Below are 27301 nucleotides of genomic sequence, written 5' to 3' on the forward strand. Positions count from 1 at the left end.
CCCGCGAAAGGCAAAGGTCCCAAGTTCAAGTCTCGGTCGGGCACACAGTTTTAATCTGCCAGGAAGTTTCATATCAGCGCACACTCCGCTGCAGAGTGAAAATCTCATTCTGGAAACATCCCCCAGGCTGTGGCTAAGCCATGTCTCCGCTATATACTTTCTTTCAGGAGTGCTAGTTCTGCAAGTTTCGCAGGAGAGCTTCTGTAAAGTTTGGAAGGTAGGAGACGAGATACTGGCAGAAGTAGAGCTGTGAGTACCGGGCGTGAGTCGTGCTTCGGTAGCTCGGTTGGTAGAGCACTTGCCCGCGAAAGGCAAAGGTCCCGAGTTCGAGTCTCGGTCGGGCACACAGTTTTAATCGACCAGGAAGTTTCAGTCTCAGTAGTGCTAGAGGAAGTTTTCAGAACTCTTAACTGGAGGAAAGCAAAATGCATTTTAGTGTAACTTGCTTGAAGCGTCTTTGTTTTCCTGTTGACATTATAATTTGCCTCTAATGCATATAAATTTCAGCAACTGACTGAAGAATTTATCCACTTGAGCCGGGAATCCGAATACTTATTCAGGGGCTGTGAGTGTTTGTACTGAAGGTAACTCGACTATATACTTGCCATTTGCAGTCTTGCACACAAAACTACATTGATCTGCCATCTGTTGGTATCTGGCTGTACTATATCATCAGTTACATGTAGGGTTATCTCTGCATGTGCACTGTTATGAGTATTACGAGGAATTAAGTGTGTTCGCATGGAAAGAAAAAGAAGTGTAATGTTATATGTGAAATCAAATATTTCAGTGCTCAAGGCATTGGCTGTTTGTATATCCATTGAAAAGTCAGCAGATGCACATATTAATTTCAGCTGTGTCTTGCACAGGGTTGAGAAAAATCCTGTTTTTATTTGTTTTTTGGACTTTTTCATAATTACGGCTAATGTAGCATTGATACATTCAAAACACTAACTCATTCTTAACAACCACTTCAATAGTCGAAAAACTGGTAAACAGGCAAAACAGGTTATTAAATTCTCTTGTGTTGGCATCTAGAGCCTTGCACAGTTATCACAGTCCTTTGTTTAAGCAGATGGTTGTTAAGACTGTGTCGTCATGGAAAACTTTCTCAAGCGCTGCTATGTTGATCTCAGTGGCAAGAATGAAATGTCATCTGAAAAACTGCATTAAGAGAAAGGACTTTTCAATGCTGTATTAACGATATGCGATTTACCTCCGGCAACTCAGAATAATAATAATCCTATATTGGAAATGATTCTCCCTCAAGCTGCTCCAGTAGCAGCAATAGTAATGGTTTACGAGTAGTAAGTCATGGTAGTCAACATTAAACTTCAACTCCACTGAAGAGAAAACAGACTAGCCTGCTGGATTTTGTGATTAAAACCATTGATCAGTGGAATGAACGACTGGATCTACTGAAAGCAAAATTCTTGTATGCTAATAACATAACCTTCAATGCAAATTCAAGTCAAGAATACACACACATGATTCAGGCACTGTGACCTGGTTACATTGGGCCTGATTGCTTCAAATTAAATGAGATATTGCTTGATGAAGATTTGGATGAGGCTGATATAAATGTTAAACTTGAGTTAAAAAGAGCATAATCGCATTATACTACGACAAGATACAGCCAACAAACATTCCTACTAAATGCAGTTGATTTAGAAGCCAACCAAAAGACAGCTAAATATTGTGCAGAATCTTTGAAAAATTCTATCAAAATGTCAGAAGATAATTTTCAGAAAGTAGTATTTGCTGCTTGCACTGATGGTGAAAATAAAGTGATAAAACTGAGACAGCTTTTAATAGAAGACCTATTTGACTTGTTGACATATGGTTGTTTGACTCATTGCATTAATCTACTGAGAGATGATGTAGGATTTATAGTTGTAATAAAACTTACTGGTGAAGTTCAAAAGTATTTTTCGAACCACCACCAGTCACATTGTTGGATAAAAGAAAAGAATGGTCTTCCACCACGGCTCCCAAATCCTGTTAGATGGAATCCCCAGCACGATAGCCTATGCACTTTTATTTATAATCGTTGGAAATATGTAGAAATTGTAACAGAGCACTCTGAAGAAGTCCCTGCCAACAATAGGAAATTCTTGGATAATGTTGTAATTTATAAATATAGAACTCATCTTTTGTGACAACTGTCAGAGGTTTGCATTGTCTTGGATCTTCTTCAAATAGACAGCATGAATATTTTGCAGAAGCTGTCGAACTATGGATCAGTCTTTTAGAAACTACAGGTATAGATAGCACCCTACAAGAATTTAATAAAGAATGAGAGAAATAAGGACTAGAACTCTTTCAATACCTTGCTGATTTGTTACGTCCCAGATTCAGAGGGAGAAGATAATTACTGAACAGGAAGAAATTGCGGAAAACTGACTCAAAAAGATGCATCTAAAGTGGATTTAAATTATTTTGCCTTTTAGGATTGATGATTCGTTACATTCCTGCCTCTAAGTATTCTGATACATTTGTAACACGGTTTCATCCAAATAAATGGTGGATGATAATGGAACTGAAAACAGCAAAAAAAAGGAGAAGGAAAGTTACCACCAGGATTTATTACTTTGGTGAAAAGTGTCATTTCTTGCCCTGCCAGCACTGCATCCACTGAGAGAATCTTCTCCATGTACAGGTTTGTTTTGTCAAACTTAAGAAATAATTTAAGAGGGAAAAGAGCTGAGAATTTAGTGAAGATCTATAAATTTGTATGTACTTCCAAATAGGACAAAATTGTACTATTCAATCATTACGATTCTACATCAAGTTATATTTTCCCCATGGAAGTTAAATGCTAGTGTATTTCTTATATTGCAAGAAAAGTTAAAACATAATATTAATAAAACAAATTCTTATGACGGTAAATAGTTGGTCTGTCTCATTTGGCTTAAATTAAAACCACCCTAGTCTTGCAGCAAAACAACTGAAAGCTCTCGACAAGAGACTGCAGTATAAGTTTGTTTCAAAGATTGCTTCAAAGTGCACTGTGCTAAAAGCTCATTTTAACTGATCAGGTACACTTTAAATGTAATGCAGGTAATTTGTAATAATTCCCAAAATTTTCATTTATCTTTGACAAATAAAGCCTGTGCTAGAACAAATTAAATAACACACACACCTTACCAACCAGCAGCATATACTACTACCAGTAGGCTAGGTGGTAGAACAGGAACCACTTGTTTGAAAGTTGTCCTGAATATCAATTATAATAAGGCTAAAATTAAGTATACGTAACCAAACAGGAGACGGTGACTCCGCAGATAGCTAAATAAATAAACAAAAGAATATAAAGTTACAGGTTTTTGGTAAACTAATTAGTTTTCAAAACTAAGCATTCTATGTGTAGAGCAGAAAGTTTTGCAATTAGTGTGTAATACGACTTTCGCTAATGGCAGTGAAGCATGGACTTTAATGTGGAGGATTGCTCAGCAGGGAACAGTGGGATACATTTTGGGAATTACTGTGACGGGCAGAAAAACAAATGAATGAGGGACTAGAAAGGAGTGGAAGACAAACTATGACTGTAATATGGTGGATGGGACACACAGCCAAATAAATTTAGGGTAGATGCACCCAGGAAGTTCTTCGATAGATTCCTAGCAATGAGAAAAGATGTCTGTAACAATGATGAATTTTTTTAAGTTGGGAAGATGAAATTAGGGAATGTGCAGGAGCAGTATGGATTACTGAAGGATAAGTCTAGAGGTGACTTCTGTCTAGTGGTGAAAGCCAAATGGCTGATTATAATGTTATTGGTAATAATACTGTATGTTTACCACTGTGGATGTGGACTGCATCATTTTAAGAAACGCAACAATCTGACATTTTTTAGAACTTTGTTACCATTATGCATATCAAGTTCAGTTCCTGTAGCAATCATTTATTCATGTATTGTGTATGCTTTAACATGAATTTGCATACAACTGGAACTCAGCATTTGCTATGTGGCAAACTTAACACATTTGTTTACATCACAAATTACTACTAGTCATATATGTGTAGTTTTTGTGCCCCATTCAGTGTTCCATCAGTCACCAGAACTATCAGATTCCTATCTTTTCTAATATTAAATCTGTAAAACTTGTCTGTGTCTGTTTTTGAACACACTAATCTCCAAAATTACTAAACAGATTTTTATGGGGTTTTCGCTGGTAACTTCAGTATAGCTAGGGGCATTGTATAGGGTATATACAGTGGCGGTCAAAATAATAGAGCCACCTGGCAAAGGTTTGGAATAAAGTGCACATTTATTACTTGACATGTTTGAACTATGATGGAAACCATTACAACCGAGTCACATTGTACTATAGTCAGTTATATCGATAACACAACACAAAATAATCAGTAATAATCGATAATATTCAAAAGAATACCAGACCACAGGGTCAAAAAAATAGAGCCAATTGAAACAAATATATTGTACGTGATCTCAGTCTTATGAAACGTACAGGAACAGTCTTTTTTGCATAGGACTGCATTAGTACTTCGTGGGGTAACCCTTATTTTTGAGGATTGCCCTGCACCTCTTACCCATAGAGTCTACTAAACGCCTGCATTCGTCACTACTGATCGCATACCAGGCTCTCTGGATTTCTTCCCACAGTTTTTCTGACGATGTAGCTTTTGAGCGGTCAATTCTCTTGTCTAAGATCTCCCATAAGTTCTCAATGGGTGATGCGTCAGGGGACTGAGGTGGCCACTCTAATACTTCGATATTGTGCTCTTGAACAAACTGCCTTATGATCCTTGCAGTATGCTTTGGATCGTTATCGTGCTGAAATTTCCATTTCAGCGGCATTTCCTCTTCAGCATAAGGCAGCATCACATTTGCCAAGATGTCTTTGTACATTTCTGCGTTCATTATGCCGTTGATACGGTGTATTGGACCAATGCCGTACCACGAAAAACATCCCCATACCATAACACTTCCGCCACCGTATTTCACAGTTTTTAAAGTGTACTTGGGATTAAATTCCTGGTTTGGTGGGCGGCGCACATAGACTTTTCCGTCTGAGGCAAACCTATTAAACTTGGATTCATCGGACCAAAGGATGTTCCTCCACCAAGTATTAGGTTTTTGTTCATTTCTCCGGGCAAAGGCTAACCTTTTCCGAACATTAGCTTGTGAAACATGTGGCTTCTTTCTTGCAATGCGCCCATTCAATTTTGCAGATCTCGGTCGTCTTTGAATCGTTGAGGTTGATGGTTGAACATCATGTTCGTCGCTAAACAAAATGGCTTTCAGTCGTGGTGTTGACAAAAATGGGTCTTTCTTCACTTCCCTAGTGATGAGTCTGTCTACGCGAGGAGTAGTTACACGAGGTCGCCCCCTGTTCTCCACCTGCGGCTTTGTTTGTTTTGACCGTCTCGTGGCGTTCTGGACTCGTTTTCGCGAAACGTGCAAGACATTGGCTATTTTATTCATGGACATCCCACTTTTGAACATCCGGAACATTACTATACGCTCATCTTCACTGGTATGCTTTGCTCTGCCCATCTAGACGAATGTAAACAAAACCACACGTCAATTTACATACAAAACAACTGCATAAAAATCAATTTAAAGGCACATGTGTAAAGCGGCTCTATTATTTTGACCCATAAGATTCTTACCTTTATGCCTCTTTTCACACGTCTAGCTCAAACGCTTCCTTTCGGACGACTAAAGATAGCAGCAACGTCTTCCCTGATGTTGTCTACAAGGGACTGACAACACGGCACTCGTGGCGATTTCGCGAACTAATAGATATCCTAGTTCTTAATCTCGTCAATAGAGGTGGCTCTATTATTTCGACCGCCACTGTATCACCAAAATTTGATCGTGGATAGAAAAGATTACGTGTATGTATGTTCCACATCTCCGCTGAAACCACTGGACCCATTATAACCAAACTTGGCGCACACATCACTTACTGTCTGGAAAGAATAACTTTGTGGGTAACAACCATCTACCTATCAAAGGGGTAACGGTAAGAGTGGTGTAGGCCATGACACACAAATACCCAGATTTTATTCATCCAGTATTTGAGAAAGGTAGAACTTAGTAGTGACTAGCAACAAACTGTACACAGAATTTCAAACCTTTGCGGTTCTTTTCCCGCTGACACTCCCCACATAATGGTGAAAGAAAACAAAGTTTATCATTTACAACATTGTTTCTGTCAAATTTTTGCATCAGGCATGACATTTTAATTTCTTACTTCTGTACTACTAACTGTATTTGTGACACTTTTTGCTAGTGTTCCCATGTACCACTGAATGTGCCTACAAAATTATATCATTGCATGACGTGTAGTTCAGGGTGTAAAACTTCAAAAACACTGAGGTGGGCAAAGAACTGACACGTCATGCATGATGCTTAAATTTATTATTACTAACCTGCTAAAACAATTTTGACGAAATTTGGAAAGGAGAACCCTGAGAAAGAAAATAGGCTAGTTTAGAAAGTGAGTAGTAAAAGATACAGTACTTAAATGATTTGAAGAATGTTATGCAAAAAAAATTGAATTTAGGCTTCAAAGAGAAGGGGAGAACAACTCACTGTCTAGAATACCAGGGGTGGAAGATAGAAAATGAAATAAGTTATTGAAGAATGAAATTTTCACTCTGCAGCGGAGTGTGCGCTGAGAAGAAACTTCCTGCAAGATTAAATCTGTGTGCCGGATCGAGACTCGAACTCGGGACCTTTGCCTTTAATCTGCCAGGAAGTTTCATATCGGCGCACACTCCGCTGCAGAGTGAAAATTTCATTCTGGAAACGTACCCCAGGCTGTGGCTAAGCCATGTCTCCGCAATATCCTTTCTTCCATGAGTGCTAGTTCTGCAAGGTTCGTAGGAAAGCTTTTGTGAAGTTTGGAAGATAGGAGACGAGGTACTGGGGGAATTGAAGCTGTGAGGACGGGTCATGAGTCATGCTTGGATAGCTCAGTCGGTAGAGAACTTGCCCGCGAGAGGCAAAGGTCCCGAGTTGGTCTCGGTCTGGAAGTTTTAAATAAGTTATTATTTATAGTCTTCTTTTTGTATAACATGTTACAGACAAGTAAAAATTGAATTGCATTTTGGAATTATCATATTTAAATTTGAATGCTACTACTATTAAAAGTAATTGTTATTGATAGGGACAGGAAAAAATTATTTTATATTTTTGTTCTGGGTTAATTTTGGCAATTTTTTTTTTTTTGCAAATTTCATTTTTTTTTTTCAAATTCGCTGTTACTTTATAGCAAATTTTGCTAAAATAGATGATTCCAAATTTTGGTGTTGCTTTTTGCCAAATTCGGCACTATCTTCATCATTGCTTCAAAGTTTATTACAGGGGAAATGAACTGTTATTTTAAGGTTATAAATGAACGTCAGTTTTAACATTCAATATTTGTCGGTTACAATTATTAGTGAACTGCTGAGGTCAGAATTATATTATTTTTGTATGCCAAAATAACAACTATTGTGATCTCTTAAAAATCACTGGTTCTGCATAATTTTGTTAAAAGCCGATAGTTTCATGTTGTTTTTCACATTATAATTTTTGCGAAATTTTACAGTCCCAAATTGTTGGAAGATACCAAGTAAGGTCGTAATGGAGCAAAAGAAAAAAAATAAAAGTGCGTGAAATCCTCAGTTAGCAGAAAATTTGTAGTGTTACCTGTTGTGCGCTTGCATTTGTTGAGAGACTAACTGAACACTAAACAAGGTGACATAGTGATTAAGGCGCTGGACTCGCAACATACAGGAATGGTGTTCAAATTCTCATTCCATTCAGTTAGGGGAGTTCAGTCTTCCATATGTGCCTTACTGCTCAATACCTCAATTATCTGGTGAGTGTTTATCCTTACTCACTTTGTGATGTGGCCCATTCTGGTACCATAGCTTTTGTATTCTAACCTCTATCTATGCTGTTCATCAGTGTATCAATTTGCAATCTGTTATTCATGACGGTAAAAATATTTGTGAGATCAATTCTTGGTGAGTGGTTTTGGATGGGGGTGTCAGGCAAAGCCTGATCTACTGTCTCTTTTATTATGTTGTCACTTGAAATGATTTCACGTATTCTTTTATGTTCTCATTTGTCATGGTGTGAATGCTTTAGTTTTGTGTGGTTTACCAATGAAGTTCAGTGTTCACTGCCTGTGTTGTGGGAGCTGCAACTAGCTGGGCTGCTTTTGCCAGGAAGTTTGGCTCCAGCATTACATGAAAATGTGGGTAGGGTGCATGTGCTGCATGTGCATATAGTTGTCAACCTTGTACACCCACCATCGCACTGCTAGTGTAATAATATATATGTGATGACTTATTTAGTTTCTGACAAGCAGATTGTAATTGCCTATTCCTTAAAACATCTGAAATCTTGACAGCTGCAGAGCTTAATCTTTGAACTTTGATCAACTAGATCAAATCTATTGAGAAGACCAAAACAAATTATCTACAAAATAGTTATTAAAAATAAACATGAGAGTAAATTCATTCAGCCATCTTGATTACATTGCTTCATTCCAATAAGCTAATGCAGGCAACAAAATACAAAGATTTGATTACATAAAAGGTAGCAGCCTCCCTAAGTATTGTTGTGTAGTACTGAAGCGATGCTGAGTTGTACGGAACCACACAGTACTTCCACTGGAAGTGTATTGTGTTTGTATGTAACAGAGAACTGACAGAATCTCCCCCCCCCCCCCCCCCCCCTTTTTCAAGGCCCAACTGTCAATCACTTTGTTGTTCTGATCCAGGTAAAGATAAATGTTTTCTGTAACTGTGATATAATAGCCGTGTAGGACATAAAAGACAAACATTACAGCATTGAAATAATGGAATAAACACAAAATTACAAAGTACGAGAGATCACATTCAGGACTAGAGAACAAAATGAACACATTGCTTAGATAGTATGAACAAAAATTGTAAGCCCAAAATCTGCATGTATGCCAATCAAGAGAAGGAACAACCTTTGGTGAAACAAAGGAAAACTTGGGAAGACTAACACAGGCAGTATGAAGTAACAGTTATATCATGTAATACAGGAAGAAGGATGATTACACATTCTTATTTGGTTGACTGATACAGCACTGCTTTGTCGTCAGCCCGTTCTTAGTTTCAGCAACAGACTGTTCTTCATTTGTTACTGGTTTATAAAACTTTATACCGTTTTCCTTAAGAAACACTTTACACCAAATAATACTCTGCTCCCATGGACTATATGATTTAATAGTTTTTCTCTTCAAATTGAAACTTAAGTCATTTTAACTTAAAGGTTTTATTTCTCAGAAGAACTGCTTTCCACAGTCACAAAGCTGCCCACAGTTATTGTCGTATTTATTTTAATTATGCCAAACAAATTAAACAGTGGTTACTGCTGTTATTATTCACAGCTTGTCTTTGAATATTGAGGTTATCAGAACATTTCATTCAGTTTCCGAATTGGGCGATTGATTGAGTCGTGTGTCAAAATACATGAATTTTGTGTCAAAAGTGTTTTTTGTTCTTTGTTTCCAAATATAGATAGATAATTTCTTTTTTACATGCAATGGGAAGGAAATCGGAGTGAAAACAAATCCTGTGCGAAGATGGAGCTGTTTAAGGCAGTTGAGGGAATACCGAAGTCAGAGATGGGCATGTATAATTCTGAAACTGCGAACTCTACACTGTCAACATCAGTTAAAAATAGAGCTCCAGTTAAGAATAATAGAGAATTACAGTATTGGCAGAATGCAGTTTGGATGGATTTGAAAAACAGGCTTCATTATAAATACAATCTTTTAAGAATATTGGAACACTATCAGTCAAACATACAAGGTTGGACAAAAATTTTGAAACACCAAATCAAATGTGTGCTTCAACATAAATGCAGATGCTAGCCAAGTCCGCATGTTGTGCAGTTATATTTGGATATTAATGGCACCGGTCCAGTATCCTCAATTAGTCAGAAGCCATCAGTCATGGTCAGAGTTCTTTTCTGTGTAGTTACAAGTGCATTGTGTCAAAGATCAGTGAATTTGAACATGGGCAAATTGTTGGTGCTTTTGTGGTTGGTGTTTTCATAACAAAGGTAGCCGAAGTGTTTGGTGTTTCAGGAGGCACAGTATCGAAGATTTATACCACATACAGGGAAAACAAAAAACTTCATCTGCCAAGTCACAATGCAGACAAAACTGTGTGTGTTGATTGTGACAGGCTGTCATTGAAGAGAATTGTGACAAAAATAAGAGGACGGCAGCTGCAAAAGTCAGAGCAGAACTGAATGTTTTCTTCACAAACTCTGCCAGGTCGAAAACAACCTGAATTTAGCTCAATTAGTTGGGAATTGCAGGGTGAACTGGAAATCGATGTATAGGGAATAAAAAAAGCAGTTGGATGGTGCCTACTGTGTTCACTAACTGGATTCTCAATTTGAATGAATGATTTTTATGAGAAAAGCATTAACACGCAGTTATTATTAATAATTGTCTTGCATGCCAAAGTATTAAATAAAAATCTGAAGCTTACATTTTTCTTCCAAATATCACAATTGTTTACCAATCCAGGGTGGCAATTCTTCTGGAAAACTGGGAAATTCATTTTAACCTCGAAAAATCAGGGAAATCTCAGGTAATTTCAGAAATGTCCCATTCATTCATGCTAATTTACCATACTTACCAAACCACCATCTTGTTTTGAAAATGGATGATTATTTAATGAAGATTTTGGGAAATTCTGTACTCTATTATATTGTCCAACAGTATTATTGGATGGATTTGTTACAGTCACATGCACAGTGCTGTTTATGATGGAAAAAGAACGTGTCAATGTAGATGAGTCTGACAAATTTGGCAAGGAAATAAACAGTGTAGTTCCTGTCACCATTAAATCAGAAATGCAGAACATGATGAAAAGCAGGTACAGCCATTTAAATATCCATTCAAATAGTAAAATGGGGAAAATTTGAAAGCATAAATTGTAGAAAGCATTGAGAGAGATTTTCCCAGAAACCAGTATTTTAGCAAGAAATTGAAAACTGTATTGTAATAACAAAATCGAAAATACTATTCTTATGACGTTTATGAATTCAGATACAAATAACAATGGAAGACGTATTCTAATTAAGCAGTGTTATAGGAATCAGTTATTTTTAGGCCACTGGGGCTTCGAAACTGGCACTGAAACACACTTGTTTGCCATGCTAGATACTCATATCTTCCTTAAAAGTGCATTATTAGTATTTCCATCTTTCAAATCTGTGGGACCTCAAAATTGAAACAGAACTCACTCCCCCCCCTCCCTCCCCCCCTCCCCCCTCCCTCCTCCCCCTCCCTCCTCCCCCTCCCTCCTCCCCCTCCCTCCTCCCCCTCCCTCCTCCCCCTCCCTCCTCCTCCTCCCCCTCCCTCCTCCCCCTCCCTCCTCCCCCTCCCTCCTCCCCCTCCCTCCTCCCCCTCCCACCTCCCCCTCCCACCTCCCCCTCCCTCCTCCCCCTCCCTCCTACCCCTCCCCCTCCCTCCTACCCCTCCCCCTCCCTCCTCCCCCTCCCCCTCCCTCCTCCCCCTCCCCCTCCCTCCTCCCCCTCCCCCTCCCTCCTCCCCCTCCCTCCTCCCCCTCCCTCCTCCCCCTCCCTCCTCCCCCTCCCTCCTCCCCCTCCCTCCTACCCCTCCCCCTCCCTCCTCCCCCTCCCCCTCCCTCCTCCCCCTCCCTCCTCCCCCTCGCCCTCTCTCCTCCCCCTCGCCCTCTCTCCTCCCCCTCGCCCTCCCACCTCCCCCCCTCCTCGCCCTCTCTCCTCCCCCTCGCCCTCCCACCTCTCCTCCCCCTCGCCCTCCCTCCTCCCCCCTCCTCGCCCTCCCTCCTCCCCCCCCTCCTCGCCCTCCCTCCTCCCCCCCCCTCCTCGCCCTCCCTTCTCCCCCCCCCTCCTCGCCCTCCCTCTTCGCGCTCCCTCCTCGCCCTCCCTCTTCGCGCTCCCTCCTCGCCCTCCCTCTTCGCGCTCCCTCCTCGCCCTCCCTCTTCGCGCTCCCTCCTCGCCCTCCCTCTTCGCGCTCCCTCCTCGCCCTCCCTCTTCGCGCTCCCTCCTCGCCCTCCCTCTTCGCCCTCCCTCTTCGCGCTCCCTCCTCGCCCTCCCTCTTCGCGCTCCCTCCTCGCCCTCCCTCTTCGCGCTCCCTCCTCGCCCTCCCTCTTCGCGCTCCCTCCTCGCCCTCCCTCTTCGCGCTCCCTCCTCGCCCTCCCTCTTCGCGCTCCCTCCTCGCCCTCCCTCTTCGCGCTCCCTCCTCGCCCTCCCTCTTCGCGCTCCCTCCTCGCCCTCCCTCTTCGCGCTCCCTCCTCGCCCTCCCTCTTCGCGCTCCCTCCTCGCCCTCCCTCCTCCCGCTCCCTCCTCGCCCTCCCTCCTCCCCCTCGCCCTCCGCCCTCTGTCCCCTCCTTTTCCCCTCTCCCCTTCCAAGAGTTTTAATTCAAACACGACGAAGGATGAAATCGCACAGCGCAAGGAGAAACAGATATTTACAATTTCTGGTTACTAGATGTCAGTAAAAAATTTTTGAAGAATGTACACAAGCCAGTTTGACCTGCTCTTGATTCCATGGCAACAGAAATGGGCAGCAAGGTCATTAGGATTTCCACTCATCAGTACCAGTACATTCAATTCAAAAAGACAGTAGTACAAGTTACAAGTAAAGTTTGCATTTCTAAATTATACTATCAATTTTTAAACAGAGCAGAAATTGGTTGAGGACATCATTACCACTTTGGAAGACTGGATTAACTAAATGACACATAGCTGAACATTTGCATGAAATATGGAAGATTAGGGTTTAATATCCCACCTATTACAAACTCATCGTAACTGTAGGACAAATTTGGATTATGAAAGAATGGGAAAGAAAATCCGCCCTATCATTTTCATAGAATGTATCCCACTATTTGCCTTAAGCAGTGTCGGGAAACCACAAACTATCTCAATGACAGGTAATTTGGGAGAGGGTTTCCAGGGAAACCTCCCAAAAATCTTGATCGGGACTTTACAGAGGGCTTTGATACCGAGTTGTCTCAGAAAGCCAGTGCACCATATTGCTTACTAGCCATTTGGAAGGAAAATTTCATAGGGAGTGGTATTCTTGTGTGTGTGACTACCTGGGTACTGAATTTTCTGATACTTGACATTTCGTAATTAGAAGCCAATTAAAACCAGTGGCTATTTAAACCGTTGTATTTATATTGCTCCTTTTCTGTCAAGTGCATAAACTTTTGTTCACTCTGGCCTGCTCTCTCCTCCTTCCTTCCAAAAAATTATTAACTCCCAAGGAGAGGTCCCCAGTGGTGGGATTGACTTTTTAAAACCACCTATATTAAGAATTAATTTAAACTAATTATTCCCTGCCAATATCTACACTCTTTTTCCATTGTACTGGCAGTTTTCATGTTTACATAGCAGATTGTTCTTTGGGGGTATCCCAGTGCCACTGGTGGACAACTGCATGATGTTCGTCATTGGTGGTGAGCTTCTTACATTGCATTGCTTAGGGCATAGTCGCTAGAAGCCACATCCGGCAAATATGGGGGATGTGACAGCACAGTTCATTGACAATGGCAATACATGTAGCTGCACGCTGCCATGTTGGGAGCAGAATGCCATGGCCTCATTTTCCGTGGCGACATAGTTGAATGTTTCGGCCGATCACTGAACTGTGGTAACAATCACTGTTGAGGACTATATTAGGAGGGAACTACCCCACTGAACCTAACCTAACCTAACCTAACCTCTCTACCTGATCCCAGATCACAGTCACCATTTGCTTCTGCACAAATGATCCCAGCTGTGAGTTCTTGGGATGAGGACTCTAGGTATGCTTCCACTCCATAGACTGGCTTTTATATTCTGGAATCTTGTGAAAGAACCAAAATTCATCATCGATGACCAGATGATCAAAGAACTCCGCTAGATGTGCACTGTGCTGTCGCATCGATCATTCTCACCTCACTCACACTTCAGTTTCTGCACCATGGTGAGCGATTGAGGCACCCATTGTGCACACACTTTCTTATCTTCAAATCTTCAAGGGTGATGGTACAGAAGGTTCCCCCTAATAGATCTGTTGGCTTCTCTAACTCGTCAAATGTGATTTACCTACACCCCATTATCAAGTAATATGCATTCTGGGCATTGTTTGGTTTCTGTGTGATTGCTTTTGCATTTTTCTGCACTGTTCTTGCTGTCTGAACTACCATATCTGTGACTTGGTGCTGTTTCTCCTTGTACGGCTACTAACCTCTTGTGGATGTCTGAAGCAGTCGGTCTTACCTGCAGAGAAATCACTCTGTCCACTATTGCCCATACTTGCTGGTTTCCATGTTGTCTTATCTATAACCACCAGCATACTCACAAGTCAGAACAAATGCTGCTGCAATTTGTCACCTATGAGAAGCAGAAACTAGCATCTTTATCTTCATGCATGCATCGACCCACATTGTAGACTGTTCCTTTGCAGGAATTATGGGGACATTACCAATCAGTATTAAAGGAACTAAATAAGTTCATTTTTGCCCCCTCGTGCTGCAGTCAGGAATTTCTGCTGTTGCAGAGCCGTATTGAGTTACTTGTTTTTGTATTTCATCCCTAGCATTCTTCTCCCCTCTAATGCCCATTAATAAACTTGGTTACCATTGTTACATTAGTTATTGAATAACTTGAAAAATACAGAGATCTTTTCACTGTTGTTTGTCCTTTAGGTCCAGGAGCTAGAAATACAACCATTCCAGGTATATTGGGAGCAGGATTACCAAAACTGACTTCTGAACAACAAGATGCAGTAACTCGAGCAAAAAAATATGCTATGGAACAGAGTATAAAGATGGTACTCATGAAACAAACGCTCGCCCACCAGCAAATGGTAAGTATAAAAAGGGAGTTCAACATGACATTCGTTAACAAGAAGGCAGGCACAGTTGTTATATTTAAGGCATCTTATTACCAAGAACATTACAATGTAAATACTTGGGATACATTGTTTGTTAAGGTGCTGCATTAGGAATTCTTTTTAAGGATAAAGAGAAAAAGAAGTATTATTTAAATAAAAATAAAGTTTTATAATAACACTTTTAAATTGGACTAGAAAGTATAAAATAATTTCTCCTAGCCCATTGAGATTCCTAGCCCCATCCACACACTTCTGAAAATCTTTTATTGTAAATTTTTGATAGCCATGGAAGTGCTTGAAAGATTTATAATAAAAAAGGGGGGATGAATATAGTAGACAAGTTACTTGAACTATTCATGCATCAATTTTGTATTGCATGTGCCCAACATTTGACGAGATTATGAGAGAGAAGTGTTAAATTCCAAGTTTATTTTCATACCTTTTCAGCTGATCATATCTGAAATAGAATAGTGTTATACCAATTTACTAATAAAATATCAGTCTGTTTCATTTCTAGTTCCCTAAGAAATAAAATAAAGGAACAAGGGATGTCACATAATCTCCCCCTCATCCCTCTCTGTCCATCTCCCCCTTTACATCTCTGTTCAGCCTTGTCTGTCTGCAATTTTACTCTACCTGTAAAACATACTGGTCATGCAGATGTCTGGGCATTAGTAATGTTTTTCAGGCCTCTCCTACCGAACAGACTGACAAAGTGAGTTAATATTGAATTGTCATCCAGTTCTGAGCTATGTTTAAGATCTCTCTCTCTCTCTCTCTCTCTCTCTCTCTCTCTCTCTCTCTCTCTCACACACACACACACACACACACACACACACACACACACACACACATTGGGAAATTACTTTAAAATCATGTGCAGAATTTGTGTGGGACAGACAAACTGGAAAGAAATCTAATAAAAATGTCATTGTTTTCAATCCTATGGCTGGATTGCTCTCCACACTATTATATCTTGTGCAAGCCTCTTCAGCCCTCTGTAGAACTACTACACCCACATCCATTTGAACCTGTTTACTGCACTAGTCTCTTGGGTTCCCTTTACAGTTTTTTCCCCCCACAGCTACTCCAATACTAAATTGGTGTGTCATATTGTATCGTATCAACCAATCTCTTCTCTCATTCAAGTTGTGGAATAAATTTTTTCTCAAGTTCAATTCAGTACTTCATCATTTGTTATTCAATCTACGCATCTAACGTTCAGCAGTCTTCTGTAGCACCACATTTCAAAAGCCTTTTTTCTGTTCTTGTCTGAACTGCTTATTGTCCACTTTTCATTTCTGTACAAGGTTACAGTCAAACGAGTGTCTTCAGAAAAAGACTTAATAATATTTAAATTCGATATCAACACATTTCTCTTCTTCAGAAATGCTTTTCTTGCTATTTGCCAGTCTAATTTCATATCTTCCCTGCTTCAGACATTATCAATTATTTTATTGCCAAAACAGCAAAACTTGTCTACTTTTAGTATCGTATTTCCTAATCTGATTCTCTCAGCAACACTTATTTTAACTAGACTACATTCCATAACCCTCATTTTATTTTTATTAATGTTCATTTGGTATCTTCTAAAGACACTCTCCATTCCATTCTACTGCACTTAAAGCCCTTTGTTCAACCTCAAAATTTTTCTTTCTTCTTCCTGAACCGTAATTCTTTCTCCAAATTTTTCTTTGGCTTTCTTTTCTGCTTGCTCAGTATACAGATTGAAGGACATCAGGAATAGGCTACAGTCCTGTCTCACTCCCTTCTCAAACCAATGCTTCCCATTCAGGCTCTTTGACTCTTTCTAACTGCTGTCTCTGTGCTAATTGTTTAGTCTTCTGCTCCCTATATTTTACCCCTGCTTCCTTCAGAATTTCAAAGAGTGTATGAATGTAGTCATGTCTTTCTCAAATGTATCTTTTAAGACAAGTCGTAAGGTCAGTATTGATCTTGCCCGAATTTAGTTTCTGTCAATATTTTCCAATCAATTCTTATTAAATTGATAGTTCGGTGGTATACACACTTGTCAGCACCTCCTTTCTTTGGAATTGAAATTACTACATTATTTCTTAAGTCTGAGGGTGTTTCCACTGCCTCGTAAACATAGTGAAATGGTGTTATGGCTGGCCCTCTCAAGGATATCAGCAACTCTGATGGAACATTGTCTACTCCAGAGGCCTAGTTTCGGCTTAGGTCTTAACAGTGTTCTGTCAGATTCGTCTTGCAGTATCGTATCTCCCATCTCATCTTCATCTACTTTCTCTTTCTATAACATTCGTTTCTCTTGTACAGCTTGTCTATATACTCCTTCAGTCTTCCAGTTTCCCTTCTTTGCTTAATTCTGATTTTCCATCCGGGCTCTTGATATTCATACAGCTGCATCTCCTTTCTCCAAAGGCTCCCTTAATTTTGCTGTAGGTGGCATCTATCTTTCCTCAGGTTGTACATATTTCTATAGATTTACATTTGCCCTCTAGCCACTCCTGCTTAGCTATTTTGTATTTGCCTTCAGTCTCATTTTTTTAAACATTTGTATTCCTTTTTGCCTGCTTCATGTAATGCACATCTATATTTTCTCCTTTTGTCACTAAATATCGTATATCCTGTGATATCCAAGGATCTATCTCTCTCTCTCTCTCTCTCTCTCTCTCTCTCTCTCTCTCTCTCCCCCCCCCCCCCTCCCCCCCTCTCTCCCCCCTGCCCCCTACAACCTCTTCTTTAATGTCAGTGTCATGAGTTGTATAAGCCTGCAGCACATTTTTAAAGTGTTATGTTTTCCCTTTCTTTAAAGTGTAATAGCATTTTGTTAAAGACAAACAATTAATTTCTACGCCTTTTTTTCCAGCAAGCAAAATCATTCCAGCGTCATCAAGCTTTGGCCCTTATGTGCAGGTCAGTGATCGAACATTTGTTGTATTGATCAAAATATAAAAATTTATTTCAGTCATAAACATTGCTGATCATTGTAGGTCTTTGAAGAAAGTCAGTGTTCATATTAAAAAGGGTGGCAGAAAATTTTAACATGCATGCCTGGCTTGGTTACACACAAATAATTCAGTTTTTGTTTTCCATTAACTGTTTGTACTTTCTGAGTCAGGATTGGATAATTTAAGGACAAATTACAGTAAAGAACTGTGCTTTCTGTGGAATTTAGAGCACAGATTTCTTTACATTTATATTTTTGTTTGCCATTATGATAGTTACTGGGGTATATGTGTTCACATAAGTGTATGCTGGTTTAATTGTCCAATATTCCATTTAGCATATTTTCTGAAGTATAGATTTATTAAATAATGTTAAAGATGAACATGCACGTGATTAGTAGATTATGTTGAACGTTACTATTGGGTACTGTAGATGACAAATGGTGCTTTCTCTTTTATGATGGCTATTTAAAATGACTGTGAAAATAGTTCTGGTATTAAGATCAGTAATTTGATTTCAAAACATAATTGGACTGAAATTTAATGTTCATTTTAATCCATTAATGGGTCCTTCAGAAATCATAATCTCATTGCACAAAAAGTTAACTCCTGTTGAATTAAATCAGTTTTGTCTCAATCATGTTGTTGAATCTTTGTTAAACTTGAGATGTGCAATTTGGGACAGTAGATGTTAACCTGAAGTCTGGAATGTTTGCATTTGTACAGTGCATACTTGACCCCTCATAATCATTAGTTTGTTTGTGTGATAGGATGAAGGATGGATGGGGGAAGGTTAGTTTCTTAAGGAACTATTTGCTATCTCATTGTTGTAAAACTTGATCTTACTGACCAAGAAGACTGACTCGTACACCAAATATAGACATGAAGGGATGGGAAGACCACTTCAGTAAGATACTGAACAAACGAGGAATCCAAACACCCCCAAAGAAAGAGAACCAACATCAAACAAAGGAAAAAGACAATGTATGGGAACCTCTAAATGAAGAAGATGGAAAAGAAGTAATAAAAACGCTGAAGAACAAGACAGCAGCAGGACCCAATAATATATATAATGAACACACACAAAATGCGAAAGAGGCTCTCCAACACATATGGATCAAACTAGTCAACAAATGCCTGGAACTTGGAAGAATTCCAACCCAATGGAGACACTTGATAATAAAAGTTCTCTACAAAGGTAGAGGAGACCCAACGGACACAAACAAGTACAGAGGCATAACCCTAGAAAATGCTCAATTTAAGATGTTCTCAAAGATAATTACACAAAAAATCAAAGCCTGTGTGGACAGTCACCTCCCAGAATCACAAATGGGCTTCAGATCTGGAAGATCAACACCTACAGCAGTCAGGCTGCTTCTAAACAACATCGACGAAGCTCTACAAAAGAAACAAATGTTCTACACAGTGTTCACAGCCATTACCAAAGCCTTTGACTTACTGGAAAGCGATCCCATAGTCCGAAAACCGGAAAAAACGGGCAAGAATAATCAAGTCAATCCTCGAATACAACTTAATCACAATATCGGACAACTTCTCTTTTTCGAACCTCATTTTGCAATAGAATGGAGTCTTACAGGGTGACCCAGTGAGCCCTTTGCTGTACATTGTTGCCATTGAAGAAATACTGCGAATTGAAGAAAATGATGATGATCTATACTTATATGCATATGCCGATGACATAGATGTAGCATCAACAGACATACAGAAGCTGCAGAAAATCACAGAAAAAATTGATAAATGGTGCAGTGAACACAAACTACACTTAAACATACCAAAGATCAAAATGGTGATTTTCAGAAAAGGAGGCAAAACACCCAAGAATGTGGAAATCAACATCAGAGGACAAAAAAAATAAAAATCTGATCAGACTTTAAATATCTAGGAATGATATTCCAACCAACAGCCAAATGCTTCACAAAACATACAAAAGAACGTGCAGCCCAAGCAATAATAGCAGTACAGGACATGAAAAACATCCGCCAACTCAGTCTAGAAATGGCCCACGGGTTGGAGGTTATACGGGACCACTTGACAGAAAAAATCTAGAAACACTAGAAAAGGTAAAATCAGCATATCTAAAAAGAGTACTAGGTCTCGCAAAGACAAGATGATCTAGACTAGTGTACCTGCTAGCGAGAGACACATTCCTAATTGAAGACATCAAACTTCGATATATGGTGCCACACACCAAGGCTTCCAGAAATCAACTGAAGATCACGGAGGATAAACAAGAAAAAGTATGGCCGGAGTTCTTAGGCATCGAAGCAATGATGAGCTGTTCATTGACAGCACCAAACTTTGAACTGCGACTTGTCATAACTAGATTATCTTTTCACGGCTTTCATCATCTAATTTGCAAAAAGAAAAATTATCATGACCCAACCACAACGTGTGTGTGAACTGTGTATCAAAGCCTATGAACAATATCACATAGAACTGTGCAGTAAAAAAGTGAAATCTGTAAATGAATATGCAGAAACATAAAATGTTAAGCAAAGTAACTGTATGTGGCTATTTGGCTGCAATTTTATTAAATAAAATTTATGTAAAACTCGTGTATGAGTAGTGTGATGTGAGATTCTTAGTCCATTTTTATCTAATCTTTTTTATCCATTTTGTACTCATTCACCTGTATTTTATAGTTATCATTTGTATTTCACATATTCTTCAGTAGCTGACAAATTAGATGACCTCACAGCCAGGCAACTAAGTTGGAATTGTTTAGACTCTACTGAGTGCTACAAGCAACATTATAGTTACAGTCTGTATCTTGCAACACTGTATGTGCTGGTACAAAATGGCAGCTGCAACATTAAGATATGCATGGATCCCTGTGATGCAGAACTTATGACACTGTTATATGCACGATAATGAAACAAAGTGCTTCGGGAGAACAATGCAGTTCTATTTTTTGTACTAAGGTATTTGCACTATTGCCTGAATAGTTGTAATGGTAAAACCAAATTGTGCCGAAATTAATGTGCCTGGAATAAAAACTGAAAAGTAGCAAGTTGTTATCTCAGAGATGTGAAAATTTAATGACAAAGAGTCCAATTGAAGTATTTTATGGCGTTCTGTAGTTGCTTTTATTGCAAGGTCTGGAAATTTTAGCCATTTCTCTGGACAGCATTGTATGTATTCTGTAGTATGTTGTCACTGAGTGCACAAAAATGTACTAATTATTATTAAATTGAAATGAGTTGTCACTGTGTTGTTCAAAATGTGCAGAAATTATTTGCTGCACAAAAGGTGGTTATTATGTGTGAAGTTGACACCGTCATGTCATAAGGAACAGCTTAAACTATTGACAACATTAACTACAGCCTGTTACATTCATTCATTGCTGAATCGCGTGCTCAATACGCCATTTGAGTTACAGTGTAACTGTGATACTCACAGATACAGTACAGACAGTGAAATATACGGCTATAAAAATTTTTATATAGTGTGTATGGCAACAGAAATATTCTTGGTCAGAAATACGTGATTGCGACCTGAAGAATGTTTACCTTCATTTACAATACATATTTCTTTCAATAAAGGTGTGCAACTGTTAGTCATTTGACACATTCCATATCATATTTGTTGTTAATATGATCTATGGAACTTATAAATAATAGTGTGTATGTATTTATTCCAGAGTTTATGTTGGGAGTATCAGTTTTGAATTGAAAGAAGACACGATAAGGCAGGCATTTCTGCCATTTGGCCCAATAAAATCTATAAACATGTCATGGGATCCAGTAACTCAGAAGCATAAAGGATTTGCTTTTGTTGAATATGACATACCAGAAGCAGCCCAGCTGTCATTGGAGCAAATGAATGGTGTGATGATCGGTGGCCGGAACATCAAGGTAGAAGTTCCTTATCCGTGGTTTGCTATACAGTTGGACTACAGGTTTCTCTGTCATGGGAGTTTCATAGATTAGGAAGTTGTATTGCAGTGTCATTCTCCTCCTTTCTAATAGTACATTTTGTATCATTGCTGTACTTGTTTATTTCCAGCATTACTGAATAACCACACTGCCAAATTTAATTGGATGACTTGAGTGAACATGTTTTACTGATAACTAGCATCATTTTGGGGGTTTAGGGTCATTGAGGAGAGATAAGAGGGTCTTCGTAATAAATCTCTGTTTATGCTTTATACTCTCTAATAAGATTGTTTTAAAATTACACTGTCTAATGACTAATTCTAGAACTTGAATGAAAGCTGTTATTTTGATTAATAGATCTAATAACTGCATGATTTTCTGTGGTTATAATTATGAACTACTATATACTTCATGAAATGTTTTAACAAATTGGGGTGGCAAGGAAGTAAAACAGGACTTGGTTTTCATCCGAACACTTAATATAAATAATCGTCTTCTGAAATATTGCAGATATTGGCAGTTTTGTTTATTGAACATGAAGAGTACTGTAGGGGTCAGTGTCTGGAACTCATTACTCTGTTTGCCACCTGTACTCACTGTTTTGTCACAGATTACTGGCTGACAGTATTTTTAAGTGTGACTCTTGCATTAATGGTGTAGTGTATGCTATATCATGTGTTACGGACACCATTATGCTTTTAACACTTCACCAAATACAAAAAAAAATTGTTAATTATCTTTAAAAAAACCTACTGATAACTACAAGTTCCCAGTAACATGTTGTTGTTTATCACAGAGAGAAAAAGTTGAGTTTGTATGGAGGACACACAAATAAGTTACATTGATTGAGCCAAGATTTGTTGGATCATTTGCTTTGCCTGTTCAGAATAAAGCTAGAAGTGGCCCAGTTAAGTCATGTTTTTGTGACCTGAATGTTAAAATATTTGCAATTAATAAATAAATTTGGGTAGATAGCTACTTGCGAAGACATGGAGTGATTGAGATGATTGCAAAAGCAGGAAAATTACTTAGCTTTTAAAGCCATACACTGCATAAACACGGGCACATTCCCCCCTACACTCTCTCTCTCTCTCTCTCTCTCTCTCTCTCTCTCTCTCTCTCCCCCTCCTCCCCCCCCCCAGCCACATCTCCCTCCCTCCACAACTTGACACTGTGCAAAGGTACTGTGTGTGTGTGTGTGTGTGTGTGTGTGTGTGTGTGTGTGTGTGTGTGTGTAAAACTTAGTTTTAATAGGGTGGATTGAGTGAGGTGGCATAGTGATGAGCACCACTGCATTTGAGAGGACAAAAGTTAAAAATCCATGTCTGACCATCCTGATTTGGGTTTTCTGTGATTTCCCTGAATCACTCCAGGCAAATACTGGGATGGTTCCTTTAAAAGGGCATGGCCAATTTCCATCTTTGAAATAATCGGAGCTTGTGCTCTGTCTCTGATGACCTCGATGAGCTGGCAAACCCTAATCTTCGTTACTTTCCTGGTAAACCCTAACCTTCCTTACTTTCAACTGGGTGACCCAGTTGAGAGATTGTTGCATTGAAAGGCAAAAATCAAGGTCAGATGTACAATTGACTACACATCTGAGTTAAAGACCCAATTTGCTACGTAGTTTGAATGCTTTCAAGAGTTCAGTACAGTCTACAGCCTGCTATGGAACGTAAGTTTTATCTGTTAATAATTTGCTTTTGTATGATGCCCTCAATTCTCAAGAAATTATCTAGCAATATCACATATTGCTGTAACTTTACAAAAGAGAGAGCTCCTAACAAACTTGCATATAAATTGTTGCCATATGTTATAAAAATGCCTCTGTTCATCACACTTTGACAAAGATGATGGCCTGATAGATTTATCTGTAACACGTGTGCTATAAAGAAATCAGATTTTTCCAAGTCATGCACTCAAATTTGTGCAGTATCAAATTTCATTGTAGCGTCACAAGTTTCTATCAGCATCAGTCTTTATTATACCATTGACAGGTAATCTTCGACTCTGTAGTGCTCTTGTTTGCCCCCCCCCCCCCCCCCCCCCCCCCCCGAAAACGTTCTATATTTTTCTGTTTTTATATGTAAGGGATTTCACGTACTCAACTGAAATATTTTTACTTGAAGCTAGGAGTGCCATGAGAAAGATGAAACTGGAATACAAAATTTTCCTGACATTGTGTGTTTGTGTATCAAAAAGCACTTGACTTTAGTCATTTATTCTGGCAGTTGCTTTTATTCTTTGCTGTATTGTTTTGAACTTTTATTGACTAAGAAAAGACACTGTTAGTAAGTTGTAAAATTATCACTAATGTAATAAAAGAAATCTGGAAAGGTGATTGCTATGATAAAGACATTGGCAGTCCCATTATTGTTAATTTGAATTATCTGTTATCTTAAGCTGTTTGTATTCTTAGTCAGAGAGAGGCAGATGTATATGGTATGTAAATGAAACTTATTTTTATTGAATCTCCCATGAGCAAAGAAAACTGAAGACCTTCTGTTACATCTATTTTTTTACGATACATTTATATTTATATGTATATATATATGTATATTGTGTTTGCCTGACAGGAAGCAACATGCACCACATTTAAATGTTCCATTCATTTGTACCCAGTCAATTATTTGATTTTCATGTGAGCAGAGAGAGAGAGAGAGAGAGAGAGAGAGAGAGAGAGAGAGAGGAGAGAGAGAGAGAGAACATTATTTCATGTTGTAACACAAGCATGTGTGTGCATATTCCTTCATTTCTGTGGACAAATGCTTGGGTGTTTCTTAGACTGTGCTGTAAACTAGTTGTCCACTTTTAGATGGCAGTCATTGTCCTTAAGAAATAGTATCATTGTGGGGTGTATATACACATTTGATGGGCACTTACATGTTCCTCTGCTCTTGTAGAGGAATACTTTGGCATCACTAATTCTCTCTTCATATCACAGAAGCATTTCATGTTATTGGAAAGTAAATTGAGAAAGTACAAATACATTTTCGTGGTATCAGTAAGACAGTGATTAGCTTCAGCAGGCTAATGGGTTGCACACTGACACACACAACAGAATACAGTGTACAATAGCATTCGAGCTCTGGTTTTCCTTCTGGCAAAAACACACACACACACACACACACACACACACACACACACACACACACAGACACAGACACAGACACACACACACACACACACACACACACACACACACACACACACACACACACAAAAAGATGACGTGGAAACCATGACATCACTGCGACTGGGGGTAGAATGTGTTTGAAGGTCCGTGTGTTTGTGCGGGTGAATGTGTGTAATTTATGCCAGAAGAGGAGCCAGGGCACAAAGGCTAATTATTATTGTGCTCTGTTAAAAGTGCCAGCCACATATGTCTGCTAAAGACTAGTGATTACTTTTTCTTTATTTTGGGTATTGTTGAATCCAGGTATTTCCATTATTGTTAGACAACAAGTCAGTTCCTACAAAGTTTAGTGTTACTACAACAGAAGTGATGCAAGACATGGCATTTTAATGACTCACAACTGCACTGAGGAATACATGCTATAATTTATGCACACAGAATCTACAGAAAAAAATTGCGTTTATTGAAATAACTTCATTGGTAAAGTAACTGTGAAACAAAATAATGATAGATTCTGACATTCTGTATTGCCACTTTTCCCTAGATTTTATTTTAAAGTGCCAGCATACTTTTTTAGACAGTCTGTTGTGTTGATTTATCCAAGACATTGTGAATTTATTGCAGGGAATCCTTTCATTTCCTTCCTGCATACAGTATACCGCAAGTGCCATGTCGGTCTCATATCACTAACTTCAGAGACATAATTTTAGAATAAGACATACAAAAAATGTTCAGAATGCTAACCTTGTTCCATATGAAACATCACTATGATTAAGATGGTACTTGAACCAAACTCGCCTATGATTACAGATTTGTTTATATACTGGTATCATTGAATCAGCAACAAGCCATTCCAAATTACCATGATCATGTTTGGAGGGAGGGGGCAGGATTACATTCATGTAAACATATGGCACAGTACAAATGTCGTTATTTTAAAGTATTCAAATTTTTTAATACACCAGTGTTCCATTGTAACAGGTGGCTTTACTATAATGGATATGACTGAGTGAGGTAGTGCAGTGGTCAGACAATGTGTTCATAGTGGTTCAATTCTTTGTCTGGCCATCCATATTTCCATAGTTTCCCTAAATTGCTTAAGGCAAATTTTAAAATGGTCACTTTGAAAATGAGATGAAAATGACAGGCCAATTTTCTGCTCTATCCTTCCAAACACAACTTCTGCTCCCTCTCTAATGATGTTTGCTATTATTGGGATGTTAAACCATAATCTTTCTTCTTTGTAAATAAAGAAGATACTGTTCTGCATGCCAAATTTTGCCTTCAAAAATCACTGTCTTTAATGGATAATACACTAAAGTTTAAACAGATAACTTACAGTTTACCTGAAGGCAGTTCCGTTTTTTCCCCGCTGTTCGCACTTTTTCCATGTGTGTTCATATTTTTATTCCTGTATGAAGAGGCAAAGACATTGTTCCAGCAGGTGTGCCAGGTGACAAGTCTTCCCACTTAGGAAATATGGAAAAAAGGTCTTTTCACATTTTGAATGCATAGTGTTTGGTGGAGAGAATTCAGAAAAATTACAGAAAATTATGCTGTGCTGCACACCTAGTAGGTAGGTTGATGTACTCTTGACCATTTCTTTGTTTATTATTAAACAATAATGTTGAGACCAATGTTTTAGTTGCAACTAGGTCCACAGCCACCACTAAATCTTCTAAATGATAACTTTGTGCCCCTTTGTATGGCAATTGGTGGAGTAGTGTACCTCTTTATTTTCCATTCATTTCTGCACAGTTTTGGCTATGAATAAATTGTCAAAAGATTGTAGTGTAACCTGTCTAGATAAGATTTAACTGGAGTAATGTCAAAGCACTCTTAAATTACACAGTGGTAAAAAATGTAATCCTGCATACTTAACAATTAAAGACATGGCACCAAGTGTTTATTGGACAATGGTAATGTAGTGTGCCACTTTAGTGTTAAAGAAGCGTACTAGACACTAATACTAGGTATTGTTTGAGAAGTGGCTCCATAGCCAAAATTTTGCAATGACGACAGCAAACTAAAGGGGTATTTTAACCCACCTGACAGCCAGTGTAACAGAATGTTATCTTAAGAGGGACAATGCTTTGAAACTTGCTACCGTCTCATGTTTGCTTCTGCCTTATCCCATAGTGTGTAGTGTTTCTGAGCTCTTCCTTCATACATTTAGTTACCAATACCAGAAAGAGTCTTTATGCATTGGTTTTCCGTTTGATCTAATGTTGTTTACCATATGATGGATCTAAGATGCAGTACATTGCCTTATCAAATGAATAGCAGAACATTTTACACACACACACACACACACACACACACACACACACACACACACACACAGACAGACAGACAGACAGAGAGAGAGAGAGAGAGAGAGAGAGAGAGAGAGAGATTGGGATCATTTTTTAATGAATCAGAACATTATGCCCATAGGATAAAAGTGGCATTAAT

At 38.9% G+C, this 27301-nt stretch overlaps 1 protein-coding gene across 4 annotated transcripts in view; it reads left to right on the top strand.

Moving 5' to 3' along the window:
* The window catches only part of LOC124800645 (poly(U)-binding-splicing factor half pint), a 119198-nt gene that overhangs the window by 44735 nt on the left and 47162 nt on the right, over window positions 1–27301 (top strand). For 3 of the 4 annotated variants that reach the window (XM_047263011.1, XM_047263014.1, XM_047263013.1), the window contains 3 exons: window positions 14698–14858; window positions 17737–17783; window positions 21477–21693. In XM_047263011.1, coding sequence (XP_047118967.1) covers window positions 14698–14858; window positions 17737–17783; window positions 21477–21693 — 425 coding nt within the window. The remainder of the gene's footprint in view (window positions 1–14697; window positions 14859–17736; window positions 17784–21476; window positions 21694–27301) is intronic. The other variant, XM_047263012.1, reaches the window with a different exon arrangement.

Source organism: Schistocerca piceifrons, chromosome 1 (genome assembly GCF_021461385.2).
Source record: "Schistocerca piceifrons isolate TAMUIC-IGC-003096 chromosome 1, iqSchPice1.1, whole genome shotgun sequence".
Lineage (NCBI taxonomy): Eukaryota > Metazoa > Arthropoda > Insecta > Orthoptera > Acrididae > Schistocerca > Schistocerca piceifrons.